The following is a 14709-nucleotide window of genomic DNA, read 5'->3' as shown; positions in this document are numbered from 1 at the left end:
GCGTACCATGCAAAATTCTAGAACATATATCATCAGCCGTTATGACATATCTTACAAAGCACAACTTTTTTTATATTCATCAGCATGGATTTCTTCGAGGGCGCTCGTGCGAAACCCAATTATTTGAGCTTGTAACCGACCTACATCAGGCCGTTCATGACTCATCCCAAATTGATGCCATATTCATCGACTTTGCAAAAGCTTTTGATAAAGTACCTCATAAACGCCTGATGATGAAACTTGCCCGCCTTAACATAAACAGCAGCGTTCTCAATTGGATTACAGCATTTTTAACCAAGCGCTATCAATACGTTTCTGTAAATGACCACAATTCCCCCTTAACAGAAGTCAAATCAGGAGTGCCTCAGGGCTCTGTACTAGGACCAATTTTATTTTTGGTTTACATTAATGACGTAAGCAATAACTTAAGTTCTAATGTTCGGTTATTCGGCGACGATTGCGTAATTTACAGAAACATTAACAGCCATGAAGATTCTAATGCTTTACAGACCGACCTGGGTAATATTGTTAACTGGTGCGAGGATTGGCAAATGCAAATAAATGCCTCCAAAACAAAAGCTATGACATTTACCAGGTCTACTAACATACACCTAAATTCGTATTCTATTAATAACACAGTGACAGAAAACGTTTCTACGCTAAAATATCTGGGTGTCTATTTGTCGTCCAACCTTACGTGGAATGAACATATTGATGCTATAATTTCCAAGGCAAGTAAAACACTCGGTTTCATCAAACGAAATTTGTATTTAGCTAGACAATCAACTAAACTTTTAGCTTATACTACATTAGTTCGATCCAAACTTGAGTACGCGTCCATTATTTGGAACCCAAACCAGGCATACTTAACAGACAGACTGGAGGCCTTCCAAAATAAAGCGGCACGTTTCATTACTAAGAACTATTCCCGTACATCTAGCATAACTGCCATTAAAGAATCTCTACTGCTGCCGTCCCTCGAAAAACGAAGAATACTAGCATTACTATCTCACTTCCACCGGCTTTATCATAGTGCGTCGTCATTTGCTGCATCGCATATCAAACCTGCCCATCGCATTTTTCCACGTCTAGATCACCCTTTCAAAGTCCTCCTCTTGTTTGCCCGTACTAACCTTCTTCGTACATCCCCGTTGTTCTTGGCCATCTTTCATTGGAATCGATTACGAGAAGATATTGCCACAATTCATAATCACGATTTGTTTGTAAGCCGTTTGAAGCGCTTTTTCTGTATAGATAGCTAAAATTATCAGAGCCATGAACCACGTATTATGTGCGCTTGCTTTGTATTTATTTTCCATTTACTGTTTTGTTTTTTTGCTTTTCTACCTTTTCCTGTTACATCCCCCCTCTTGATTGTTTGCTCTTGAATTGAAATGTATCCCACACTTTGTTCACCCCCCCCCCCTATGTAATGCCCTTCGGGGCCTTTAGGGTATCTGAATAAAAAAAAATATGAAAATGACACTGCTAGCTCAGAAGCTTCTGCTCCCACTCTGAGAGGGAACGGATTGGGAATAGATGGACGGTTTAGAAAGAGCTGCTGTGAGGATGCATCATGAATGGTGGAGTTAAGAGGATGATTTGTCAGAGACATGATTTTAGAGGCATACAACAAGTCAGTGTATATCCTCTGGTGATACAGGGACCATTTGTGGCACTCTGCATAGAGGCTTTCAACAGGGCTGGTGCGAAAGGCGCCACAAGCAAGGTGAAGCCCCAAATGCAGAACTCGGTCAAGCATTTTAAGTGCCGTTTTTGTTGCAGACCCATATACGACGCTGCCGTAGTCCAAGCGAGATCCTACCAGTGAAGTATAAAGACGCAAGAGTAGCTGCTTGTCTGCACCGTACGATTGGTGAGAGACAACTTTAAGGATATTCATAGTTTTTAGGCATTTTTGCTTAAGCATTTTCAGATGAGGAAGAAATGTTAGTTGGTTGTCGAATATTAGGCCTAAAAACTTGTGCTCCTTTTTTACAGGAATCGACACGCCGTTTAGAGTAATGTCAGGGTCCACATGGATCCCGCGAACACGGGTGAACACAACGCAAGTACTTTTTACGGGGTTCAGCTTAAAGCCGTTTGTGTCCGCCCAGCCAGCAAGTTTGTTCACGCCGAGCTAGACTTGCCGTTCACAGATTGACATATTACATGATTTAAAATATATTTGGACATCATCTACATAAACTGACCAAGAAATAGTTGGTGGCAATGCCTTACGGAGTGAGTTCATCTTCACTATGAAGAGTGTGCAGCTCAAAACACCTCCTTAAGGCACTCCATTTTCCTGAACATGTAAATTAGAAAGTGGACTACCAATTCTTACACGGAAAGTTCGTTCAGACATGTAGCTAGAAAGAGTGCTAAGCATGTTGCCCGAAACACTGAATGACTTCAAGTCACTCAAGATGCCGTATCGCCATGCCGTGTCGTAGGCCTTTTCCATATCAAAGAAGACTGTAATGCAGAACTGTTTGTGAATGAAGGCATCTTTTATGTAGGATTCCAATGCAACAAGCTGATCATTGGTGGAGCGCCCCGCCCTGAAACCTGCCTGGCAGCTCTCGAGAAGACTGTTGTACTCAAGGAAGTACACCAGCCTGCGATTGATCATCTTCTCGAAGAGCTTGCACAGGCAGCTCCTCAGGGCTATGGGACGGTAACTTGAGGGGGACGACGGGTCCTTTCCCTCCTTCAAAAAAGCCACTACTATGGCCTCCCTCCAAGACTTTAGAATGTGCCCCCAAAGCCATATTTTATTAAATAGATGTAGAAGTGTTTCAGTGCGTCTGCGTGTAAGTGTTGTAACATTTTGTATGTGATGTTGTCTGGGCCTGGAGCTGAGGGTTTACACGTGCTTAGAGCAGCCCTCAGCTCATGTAGTGAAAACAGGGAGTTGTAAGAAGTCTGTGATTTGTTGTTGTCGCGTAGGGACTTCTTTTCACAAGAGGCTTTGTGTTTCAAGAAAGTGTTTGTGTAGTGTGCAGAGCTGGACACGTGTTGAAAGTGTTGTGCGAGTGTGTTAGCCTGGTCTTCGAGTGTGTCCCCTGTTGTACTGACCAGGGCCAGGCTATGTGTATGTTGTCCTTTAGGTTTCCGTATTCTTGTCCATACCTTGCGTGCGTCTGTGTATGAGTTAATGGATGTAAGGAAGGTGCGCCAACTCTCTCGTTTTACCTCACGGCGCACACGTTTTCCGAACGCCTTGGCCCGTTTGAACAAAATGAGGTTAGCCGACGTGGGGTACCGACGGAGGATACCCCACGCCTTGTTCTGGGCCTCCCGCGCCCGCCTACAGTCCTCATTCCACCACGGCCTCCGCTGGTTGCGCGGGGCACCAGAGGCGTGGGGAATGGACTTTTCGGCGGCGTCGAGGATGTGCACCGTAAGGAGTTTGGTAGCTTCTTCAACGTGTAGGTGTCCTATGCATGTGTGGTGTAGTTTGGTTGTCTCTGTAAATGTATTCCAGTTAGGTCGTGCTTCATTGAACCTATTATGGGAAGATGAACTGCTTGGGCCTTTACCTATATATGTAAGTGAGGTGGGGAAGTGGTCACTGCCATTTGGGTCAGTTCCCACACCCCACTCGAGAAGAGGAAAGAGAACTGCGGAGCCAATAGCCAAGTCAAGAGTTGAGTATGTGTTGTGTCCTATGTTATATGTAGGCTGTTTATTGTTGAAAAGGCATGCTCCAGAGGATGTAAGAAACCTCTCTATCAGGCGACCCCGGGCATTCGTACAAGAAGAGCCCCAAAGAGAATTGTGAGCATTAAGGTCGCCTGTTAGAATGTACAGTTCGGGCAGCTGGTCAACCAGCGCCTCGAAGTCTGAGCTCAAAATTGTAACATCAGGAGGAATGTATATGGAGCATACCGTTATCAACCTATTAAATATTATTAAGCATATTGCTACAGCCTCAAGGACGGTGTTCAAGGTGACAGGGTGGCATGCTAAGGATTTGCGGGCGATTATGGCCACAGCGCCAGAAGAGTGTGTGCAGCCAACCCTGTCCTTTCTGTATACCAGGTAACTATTCAAGAAATTTGTGTGCTTGGAATTCAGATGTGTTTCCTGGACACACATTAAACTTTGCTGATGGGCATGCAGAATCTCATGCACGTCGTCAAGATTATTCAGAAGGCCTCTGCAGTTCCATTGAACTATGTTTTCTCTTCCCATTATTTAGTGTGAGAGCTACTGGAATGTGTATGTTTATGTGTCGTCTTTCGGGGCTGTGACTCTTGGATTGGGCTTTCTGGGCCTTTCTGTAGGCTTGGACGTCGGAGGCCGATCCTTGCGCTGCGTTGCAGGCAAGAATGGCACGACGTCCATCTCGTCGTCTGATGTCCTGGGTGTACCCGTCGAACCGGGCCCCCGGACTTGGCCCCCCTTCGAGGACCTTTCGTTTGACCCGCCACCGCCGCAGGTATCGGAGGCCCCAAAAGTGGCACGGGCGGTGCGGTGGCGGTGGAGCCAGTGCGGAGCCCGTGGTGTCCATGGCACCCTCCAACCCACTGGAGGATGGGGAGGCAGGGACGGGAGCGGCACCGGTCCCGACGGAAGAGGTTGCCACCAAAACCGCTGCTGGCTCAGCGAGCGGTGCGGAGGCGGGTAGGGCTGCCAGAGGCAATCCAGGGGGGGCGGCGGCGGGACCAAGTCCGACTCGCGGTACTGGATCCCCGCCGAAACCAGACGCCGCTCCGCCCCCCGGCGAGCTGCGTCGGCGTACCTCCCCAGGGGGAAAGAGGCGAACCTCTTTCGCGCCTCTGGGAAGGTGATGTTTTCCGTGACCTTGAGGTTTATTATTTTATTCTCAAGCTTGAACCGCTCGCAGGTTCGTGAATATGCAGTGTGAGGTCCTTGGCAATTGGCACAGAGCAATTGATTGGATGAACAGTCATCAGTGAGATGGTGTTGGGCACATTTAGCGCAGGTTGGCTGGCCCTGGCACGAGTTAGTGCCATGCCCGAACCGCTGGCACTTGTAGCAGCGACGCGGATTCGGGATGTACGCTCGGACGGAGCACGAGATGAAGCCTGCCTTAATGGATTCAGGAAGTGTGGAGCGGTTGAAAGTCAAGAATATATGCTTTGTGGGGATTTCCTGCTTGTCTCACCTGATGGTGATACGCCTCACTGCAGTTACACCCTGATCTTTCAGGCCTTCTAACAGATCAGCTTCGGTCTCATTCAACAAATCGGTCTCCGAAATCACACCCTGAGAGCTGTTGAGGCTACGATGGGGAGTGACTGATGGCCAGATCTGCTATGCAGGTTTGCGACAGGATGTTAGTGGCTCGTTGCTGCGTCTTGACATTGACTAGGACTTCACCGGTACGGAGTTTCTCAGCTTCGAACGATTTTCCGAGGATGCCTTCCAGGAACTTAGTGATCAAGAATACGGACATGGAAGAAACAGGGTTTGTTTTGTCAACTGCCTCGATAACCAAGAATCGAGGATAGTTGTCAGGTTTCGGAATGTGGATTGTTGGAAGGGATGGCAAGGAAACTTCGGTGTGGCCCCTTTTCGGGGGCCGATCACGTGTGGGAAGGGGGGGAGGGTTTGAATTATCCATATGGCATAGGAAAAAGCAGGGAGACGGGGGTACTTTCTTCTTTGACCCTACCCTGGTAGTCAAAGAGGTCCCGGAGCTCCCTGCCTGGTAGACAGGCAGGGAGCCCATCGGCCGGAGCTTGACCAAGGCCCCGACGGCCACCGTTAGAGGTTTCTTCCCTTCACCTTTAAAACACGTCACCACGGTAGGTCACAGCTTATGTTTGGGTCTCGGGGTCCGCGGTATCGCCAGTACCGTCACCAAGATTACTCAAGGTGCCCCGTGGCAATAGTGCTTTTGTTAGCAGCCCTAGCTGTTATTTCAGAGACCTGGCCACAAATTTTCTGCATTTGACTTAACTCGAAACTCCGCGCTTATCTCAAAATTTTCAGCTAATTTTACGACTTTGAGTTAACGAGAGATTACTGTTAACGTTTTCAGAAAATTCAGAAAATAAACAATTAACGTTTTCCGAAAACGCATAAAAAATGAGGAAGTATCGTTGGGGGGTGGGGGGGGCGATAATTTTGTGTCGGGTCGTACTAGTTTAAAGTTTGCTCAATCGGAGTCATCGGAGAGTGGGCTTGGCAGCAGCATTCCTGGCATGATGCTCAACCCTTTTCGCTTCGTGCTCCAGGCTGTCGCCGTTCTGGTGGGAGTCTCTTCGTGGCCGCACTACTACGCTTCGCAGACGACGCATGCGCACAGACTCGTGGGCTTCCGCTGCGTGTCATCTTCGCAAGGTGATAACTTCGCCCTGGGTGGATCGTGTCTGCTGCACTTCAATGACTCAACATGGTTGCTATCGTCGGTGACGTCGCCTCACGTGGGAGAATCGCCGGCTATAAAGCCCGGAATACATAAAGCGTTTATGCGACGAATAGTTGACCAACTTCGCCCGGCGGCGTTCGCTGGACGCCCGGCGGCGGAAAAACATCTTCCGCCGCCGATCTAGCCGGGGCAGAAAAAGTTCGTCGCCGTCGACGGCAGCGGCAAAGCGTTGCCAAACATGGCGGTGCCCTCTCCGCCCGCTTCACAGCGATAACAGCTTCGTCGCTAATCCCTCAATGCGATATCGTGGTCCAAACCGTTTACTTTGGATTAAATTTGCCCACTCTTTCCCTCACATCAATTCTCAAGCGACAAATAGCCTTCTTTTTTCAGACAGAAGGGCGTTTTTCTAGCTGTTTAGCCTGACGCAGTAGCGTTTGTCGTCGTCATAGCAACGGTCTCGCGAGAAGTGGCGAGACATTCCGTTCTCTCCGCCCGCGCCCGACTTTCTGCTTCCGCGCGCGCCGCGTCCCGTCCCGTGCCGTAGCAGCGCAGCACAGCTGCGCAGCACAGCAGCGCAGCGGCGAGGCGGCGCGGCCGCCGTACTTCGCTACATGTAGCGCAGCCCGACGAACATTCGGCGTCGTGACGCGGCTGGTCTTCCGCCGCGCGAACTTCGTCGTGAAAGATCGCTCCATGTATTCTAGCCTTAAGAGCGCCAGAGGAACATGATTTCATCAGTGGGCTTGGCAGCAGCATTCCTGGCATGATGCTCAACCCTTTTCGCTTCGTGCTGCAGGTTGGTAATTATTCATGCGTTCAGTGTTTTCGTAGTGATGACCGATTTCTGGTGCTGCTGCCCTGCCCACTACGCTTAAGAGGTCTACTTTCTGCTGTTTGTTCTGTGCCGCTAGATCTGTTGAAATGCGGGAATGTAGAGGCAAACCCAGGTCCTACAGAGCAGATGTCACAACTGTTAGACGGTCAGGCACAAATTACTGCCTCACTTGAATCCATAAAGAGCTCTCAACATGGAATCGAGAAAAAATTTCTGCTTTCACTCAGCGCATAGAAGGGGTTGAAGCACAGTTATCTGCTTTAGCTACCCTGACAAGCAAAGTACAAAGCATCGAGATCGCTATGTCAAAACGAGATGAACAGATTTCTATGCTCGTATCAAAAGTTGACGATCTCGAAAACAGAGGCCGCAGAAATAACCTAAATATATTTGGAGTAGATGAACCTGCTAAGGAATCTAACGAGGAACTAATGAATGAAGTAACCGAATTTTTTCAGGAAAAGCTTGAGGTAACTACATTCGGCATTGAAAGATGCCATAGGCTCGGCCGTAAGGTTGTCAGTAAGTCGCGTCCAGTAATCATAAAATTTCTAGATTATCGGGAAAAGACTTCCGTGTTAAAGAACGCGTTTAAGCTAAAGGGGACTACGATGTCTATCTCTGAGGACTTTTCAAGCAGGGTACGGGAGGTACGAAGAAATTTGTGGAAGAGCGCGGCTGAAGAAAAAGAAAATGGCGCAAAGGTTAAGCTATTATACGACAAATTGAGCATTGATGACACCCTGCATGGTTGGAATGAAACCGAAAAATCGCGTTTTAAACTTCAGAAGAAGAAGGGAAACTGACGCCGTGATCCTGTGTCTGAACCGTTAAGAATACTGAATGTAAATTGCCGAAGTGTGGTGAACAAAGAAACTGAATTAGAAACATTGCTCCTTACTCATGATCCAGATTTAATAACACTTACAGAAACGTGGTTGAATAGTACAGTATTTGACAGTGAAATAATTCCACCTGGTTATAATGTGTTAAGAAAAGATCGCGGAAGTAAGGGAGGAGGCGTTGCAGTGGTATTTAAGAAAGGCCTAACGGTAATTAGAATGCCAGATATTCCTCAAGTGGAAGGCTTATTTTGCAAAATGTACCGCAATAATATTCAGTATATTGTAGCTTCCATATACAGACCCCCGACCTCGTCCATTGAAGTCATCAATGAATTAAAAAAATATATGTGCACTCATGCAAAGTCAGGAGCTCGGATCATTTTATCAGGAGATTTCAACCTACCAGATATAGATTGAACCTCTCTTTCAACCACTAAGCATAACGATATCGTAGGAGAAGCAATGCTCGACGTTTCCTTTACTTTTGATTTGTTGCAAGTTGTTGACGATTTTACTAGCGTGCAGGGAAGTTCGAAGTCAATACTTGATCTCTTTTTTGTTAGTGGGTGTATTAAGGCTTCGGCCAGCTGTGAAGTGGTTCCTGGTATTTCTGACCACAGTGCTGTACTGCTGACCCTGGCAAATGGCTCTGTGGAACGGAAACAAAAAACGTCATGTTTTCGAAATTTTTTGCGAGCTGACGATACATCAATTATAGATTTCCTCTCCTTCAACTTCGACTCGTTTTTAAACCGTACTGATGATGTGCAAAGCCTTTGGGACTCATTTAAAGATTTGGTAAATGAATGTATTGATCGCTTCGTTCCATGTGTTGTTAAAAAGATGAAAGAGAGGAACCCCTGGATTTCTCGGGACACGTTGCGTCTCAAAAGGAAGTTAAAACGATTAAAAAAGCGTCGTAGTCTTGGGAATATCACTGGTGTAAACGAAGAGATTTTGGAGATTGCAACTAAGCTAAAACACCAAATCCATAGTGACAAAGAGCTGTATTTTGGTGAATCATTACCAAACTTCATTAAAACGTGTCCTGAGAGATTTTGGCGGAGCATTAAGCCTACATCTACTGAATGTAATGTTTTTGTAGTTGATGGAGTTGATGTGCATGATGGCAAGATTATTTCGAAGGCCTTTAATCAACAATTTAAATCGGTTTTCACCATGGACAACAATGTTCTTCCCACGTTTGATGCAGATTACCCACCTATACCTGACGTTATCAGTGAGCAAGGCATTTTAAACATGCTACTTAAAATCAATGTTAAAAAGACACCCGGACCAGATACCATTCCAAACGCATTTTTAAAGCGATATGCCGAGTGAATCGCTAAATATCTGTATGTTTTATTTTTAAAATCGCTACACGAAGGGCGAGTACCAGATGATTGGAGGGCCGCCAGAGTCAAGCCTCTTTATAAGTCGGGTAAAAAAGAACTAATCTCCAATTATCGCCCTATTTCATTAACATCAACTACCTGTAAACGTCTAGAACACATCATTCATACGCAAATCTCTGAGTTTCTTAGTAAGCATAACATCCTAACAAAACACCAGCACGGATTCAGAAAAGGCTATTCAACCTCAACTCAACTTGTCGAGACAATACACGATTTCGCAACTTCAATTAACAATGGGACACAAACTGATGCCATCTTTATGGACTTTGCGAAAGCGTTTGACAAAGTCTCACACAAGAAATTACTTTTTAAATTAGAGAAAACGCCTAAAAATCCGCGCCTAATAAAATGGATAGCAGACTACCTTATAAACCGTAAACAATTTGTTGTTTTTAACGAATTCTGTTCAGAAGAGGCAACCGTTGACTCTGGCGTCCCACAGGGTACTGTTCTTGGACCACTTTTGTTTATAATTTCTATCAATGATATTGCGAATGAAGTTCCTGTAAAAATCAAGTTGTATGCTGATGACTGTGTCATATATTCTGAAATACCCAATGTAACTGATCAAAACATTCTAAATAGTGCCTTTCATAAAATTGTTAAGTGGTGTGATTTATGGCAGATGTCAATTAACTTCGATAAAACAGTATTTATGCGAATAACCCACAGGAAAAAACCCTTACTATTTAATTACTCCACCGCAAGCTTCACCCTTTCTGAGGTAACTAACATTAAGTATCTCGGCCTTTGGATTACCAATGACCTTAACTGGACTAAACATATTGACTCCGTAATTACAAATGCTAACCGAAAACTATTTTTCCTTCGAAGAGCTTTAAAATATTCTAATTCCACGGTGCGTACTCTAGCGTACAAGACCATCATTCGCCCAATCTTAGAATATGGAGTGATTGTTTGGGACCCCTTCACTAAAGCTAACATAACTAAGTTGGAAAACGTGCACGAAAAGGCAGTCCGCTTTATCTTTAATACCTTTGGACGCACCTCTATAACTGAACTCTTACATCGTGCCAATGAGCCTTCACCTACCGAAAGAAATCGTTTAATACGACTGCAATTTCTTTACCAATTAATTAAAGGGCATTACAAGCTTGATATTTCCAATATCATTTCTTTTTCATCTGGGTACGCCACCCGCCAAAGGCATCAGCTGACACTAACCCCTTTCCGGTACCGAAATAACTGCTTCAAATATTCCTTTTTCCCGCGTACCGTAACTCAGTGGAATGAACTAACTAATAACCAAGTCATGGAGCCGTCCTTATTGTTGTTTGCAGCACATTTGACCTGATTATTCACATCTTGATGTTCTATTTTTTTGTTGTTTTGTTTTATGCATTCTAGAGTGCCAACATTGTAAAAATTATGTCTGTAACCACCCTGCTAAAATCTCTGTAATGGGGATTGCAGTATGAATAAATGAAATGAATGAAATAACGTTTCTGCGTCTGCTTTCTAAATCAGCTGACCAAAGGCGCAGGTTCGATTCCTGGCCGCGGCGGCCGCTTTTGTGATGAAGGATAAAAGCGAAAACGCCGGCGTCTTTGAGATTTCGGTGTACGTCAAAGATCCCCAGGTGGTCAAAATTAATCCGAAGCCCTCCAGTACCTCCAAACCTCGTTATCCAAAAGAAATCAGCTTCGTAAGCGCAAAACACCGCAGCGAGCAACGCAAATATTGCTGCCCGCAGGCTGGGAGCTGGTGCCGGGGAGCGCCGGCTGTTCAGTTGTCGAAGACAGCAGCGCCGCCACTGTACCGGTTTTATTTTGTGCGCGAAAGCCGACCCGGCTGAGCAATGGGAGCGGCCGCCGCTCGGGCCACTTCTAGTACACTCTACTATTGGCCTCGAGGACATACCATGGCGCTACCTACTAGTGACGTCACTTGTAGGACTCCGGGTCGTGTTGTCGTCTGCTACAATACATTTACTGCGCGTATGGGGAAGCATGTCGTTTTGTTGTGACCACCGTCTCCCCTCCCTTGTGGATTTGATGCAAATTACCCGAAATAGTTGTCTGTAGAGTGAATAATCCGGGTAAGCAATCAGCGACTTTCTTGTTCCCCTGACACCACCGCGTTTAGGTAGTTGCTATGATCGCGACCCACAGCTCGTACGCAGCAAGCTAACGCCAAGGACGATGCAACCGATGGCGAGAAAAGGACGCTCTAAATTCATTACAGTGGGCGGTGGTAGGGCGGGGCCTCTTGACGACGTGCCTCTTGACGACGTGTTGGAGCAGGGCGGGGTCGGTGAACAGCCGCGGAGTACGTCATAGCTTGGGGCTCGCAGTGTACGTCGGATGCCACAGAAGTTCCCAAAGCGTTTTGAACTTCTTCCCGGATCACGTCAGTTAGGCAAGCGACTTGGGGTTGCGGCGTCGTCGGGAACAGTTTCCGCAGCTCCTCTCTCACTACTGCGCGGATGGTCCGGCGTAGGCTATCAGCCGGAATCCGCATGTTGTCGACGTAGTTCGCACTGGCCGCGCCAACAAAGTTCCGGTGATACTGCATAGCACGCATTTCGAGAGCCTTCTCAATCGTGTTGGCTTCGGTCACGAATTCAGCGATGGTTTTGGGCGGGTTGCGGACAAGTCCAGCAAACAGCTCCTCCTTCACACCGCGCATCAAGAAGCGTAACTTCTTTTCTTCCGTCATTTCGGGGTCCGCGTGGCGAAATAGTTGCTGCATCTCCTCAGCGAAGATCACGACCCCTTCGTTGGGGTGTTGTGTCCGAGTTTCAAGCATAAGTGCAGCTCGCTCTTTTCTCACAACGGTAGTGAATGTCTTAAGGAACTCCCTTTTGAAGTGAGTCCAGTCGGTCAAAGAACTCTCATGGTTCTCGAACCAAGTTCGAGCAGCATCTTCTAAGTAAAAGAAGACATGCCGGAAAGTTTCTTCGTCGTCCCACCTGTTGAAGATGCGGACGCGCTCCAGCTTCTCCAACCATTCTTCGGGGTCTTCAGCGGGGGCTCCCCGGAACGATGGTGGTTCCCGGGCCTGCTGCAGGACGATTGGCGACGTTGTTTCTTGCACCATGGTGTTGGTTGCAGCGTTCCTTTTCTTGGGCCCTTCTGGCATCAAACCGAACTCGGGTGGTAAATCTTGCAGGCGGAGGCTGGCTCTTGTTGGACTGGCTTGGCGGCTTCCCTAGGTTGTAGTGGGCATGAAGGGTGCTACCCAGCACCTCCACCAGATGTCACGAAGACAAGGACGATGCAGTTGTCTTGAATGAGAAACACGTTTATTTGAGCGAACTTGTGCTCCCCTAACAACTCAAAAGAATAAAGAGGCGGCGAAGCAGCGGTCAACAAATTGACTTGCACAGGCGAGTGTCGTCTAATCGAATGCCCCGGTGTCCGCACTGCAGGCTTTTTATCTTTTGGCGCGCGTGGTTCTCGAAACGTCGATTCGCATCGAGAACATAGTAGATCCAAGAAGATTATTCTGGGCTGTTCACGTTAGATGGGAATGCTCTCCCTATCACAACAGATGACACATGCGACACAGAAAGAAAGAATGGAACACGCGCTTCCCTTGGCGCAGAGATAACACAGACCGGCGCAGCCGGGCGGTAAAAACAAAACACAAATAAACAAACCCAATGTATGGTTCGCGGCAATATACTTGTGATGGGACACGTACAAGGCTGTGTGTGCAAGGAAACACCTTGTAACACCGACGGAAACGCGTCGTTCACTTGTGATCTCACGGCGCGTACTGCTCGCATTGCCTGGTAAATGAATGACTACGCGAGAACAGTGATGGAATTGCTGCGCCACTCATGCTTAAAAGTGTTGTTATGGTCTGCAGTTTGGCTTAATCAGTGCCTATTTCCCCAACAATGCTTTTATAGTTATGCCCGGATTTGATTACGATCACTTCCGTAGCCTGTCTCTGCACGGCTGATATGTTTACTTTTCGGCAGAAATTGTCCACAATGTATGAACGGTATGAACGCGAGTTTCTAACGCCTTCGAGCGGGTTTTTACATGGCTACAGTTTTCAGTAAGACCTCTGAGTGGGAATCTATTATTGCAACGTTAACTTCGGTCGTTTATAGTGAGCCTGCCTTTAATTCTCAAGCATCAATTTTGAAACTCACGACTGCTCACTGAAGGCGAGGCTTTGTACAAGGCCAAACACGTCGTTAATGATTTGGGGTAATGGGGATTTTTAGAATAGTAGAACCGAGCGTATGGGGCCCCAAAGAAGTTAGGGGAACCCCAACGCAACACGAGCGCGCGCTACGGGAGGGGCTTCAACAGCTCGCAGCCGGCTTCGGATGCACGTAATCGAATGTTGGGAACTTAGCGTCGCGGCAGATATTTCATCGCCGCTATCGTTACAGTTGCGAATGACAGTCCCTAACACAACTTTTCACCGCACTGCCACCCCCCTTCTCGTATGTAAAACTCTAACCGCGGTGATGATCAAGATGCCTTTCACAGCCGCAGCCGATTCTTGCGCGAAGGTATCGCCACCCTTGGGCCACTCGCCACACCGCGCGGGAACGGGCCGGCGCTGCCGGGACCGGCCTCTGCGGCGGCGTAAATCACGGCAGATATTTGCACATCGCTTTGAAAAAAACAGCTGATGACACTACCTAGCACAATTTTTCATCACACTAACACCCACTTTCACCAATCTGGAACTTCTTTTCCACGACTTGTGCGATTTGAAAAAGCGGTGACAAGTTGTTGCTGCCTCGACCTGCATCGGTTCGAGTCGCACCGTCGGCCGGGCGGGCAGGCACGCCGGGTGCGTGTGCTTCTGCGAGCAGTACATGCTTCACGATTTCCTCCTTTATACATATATTGCAAACAAGGGAACTCTATAAACTTAACTCGGCGATCTTCGTAGACGACATAGTTGATCGGGGAAACAAGCCGCTGCTTATACGCTTCGGTCGCATACGTCAAACACCACGCTAATGTTTGCGGATAATGTACCACAGTTGATACAGTTATAAAGTCCCCGCGAGGTCAAACTGCGCTTGACGCACTGATAATTAACTTCAAACGACGCAAATTAACACGAACATAGTTTTAGAACGCCCTTCCTAAGCGAGGTGTGCCTCGCTGCAAGCCAACTACGCAGCAAGATAGGAACGGTAATCCTACAAGGGACGTCAAAACGATCGCAGCGCCGGCATCTCCAGTGGTGGGCCTCGCGGCCGCGAGGCCCACCAATGGAGAGGCGACACGAAGCCCCGCCTCCGAACCCCTGTGCGCCTGCACCGCT

General features: G+C 47.4%; 1 protein-coding gene across 1 annotated transcript; it reads left to right on the top strand.

The window, feature by feature from the left end:
• The first annotated feature begins 551 nt into the window (after positions 1 to 551).
• On the top strand, positions 552 to 1262 carry LOC144173936 (uncharacterized). The gene has a single exon (XM_077702289.1). It carries the CDS (start codon positions 552 to 554, stop codon positions 1260 to 1262), a length of 711 nt encoding a protein of 236 aa, XP_077558415.1.
• Positions 1263 to 14709: the final 13447 nt, after the last annotated feature.

The sequence above is a fragment of the Haemaphysalis longicornis genome, unplaced genomic scaffold (assembly GCF_048455015.1).
Source record: "Haemaphysalis longicornis isolate Haplotype H1 unplaced genomic scaffold, Haemaphysalis longicornis Haplotype H1 scaffold_1, whole genome shotgun sequence".
NCBI lineage: Eukaryota > Metazoa > Arthropoda > Arachnida > Ixodida > Ixodidae > Haemaphysalis > Haemaphysalis longicornis.
The sequence above is the reverse complement of the archived record's forward strand: the minus strand, read 5'-3'. Positions and strand labels throughout refer to the sequence as shown.

Excerpts from the sequence above, each read along its gene's own strand:
- LOC144173936 (XM_077702289.1), top strand. The coding sequence starts at position 552 with ATGCAAATAAATGCCTCCAAAACAAAAGCTATGACATTTACCAGGTCT.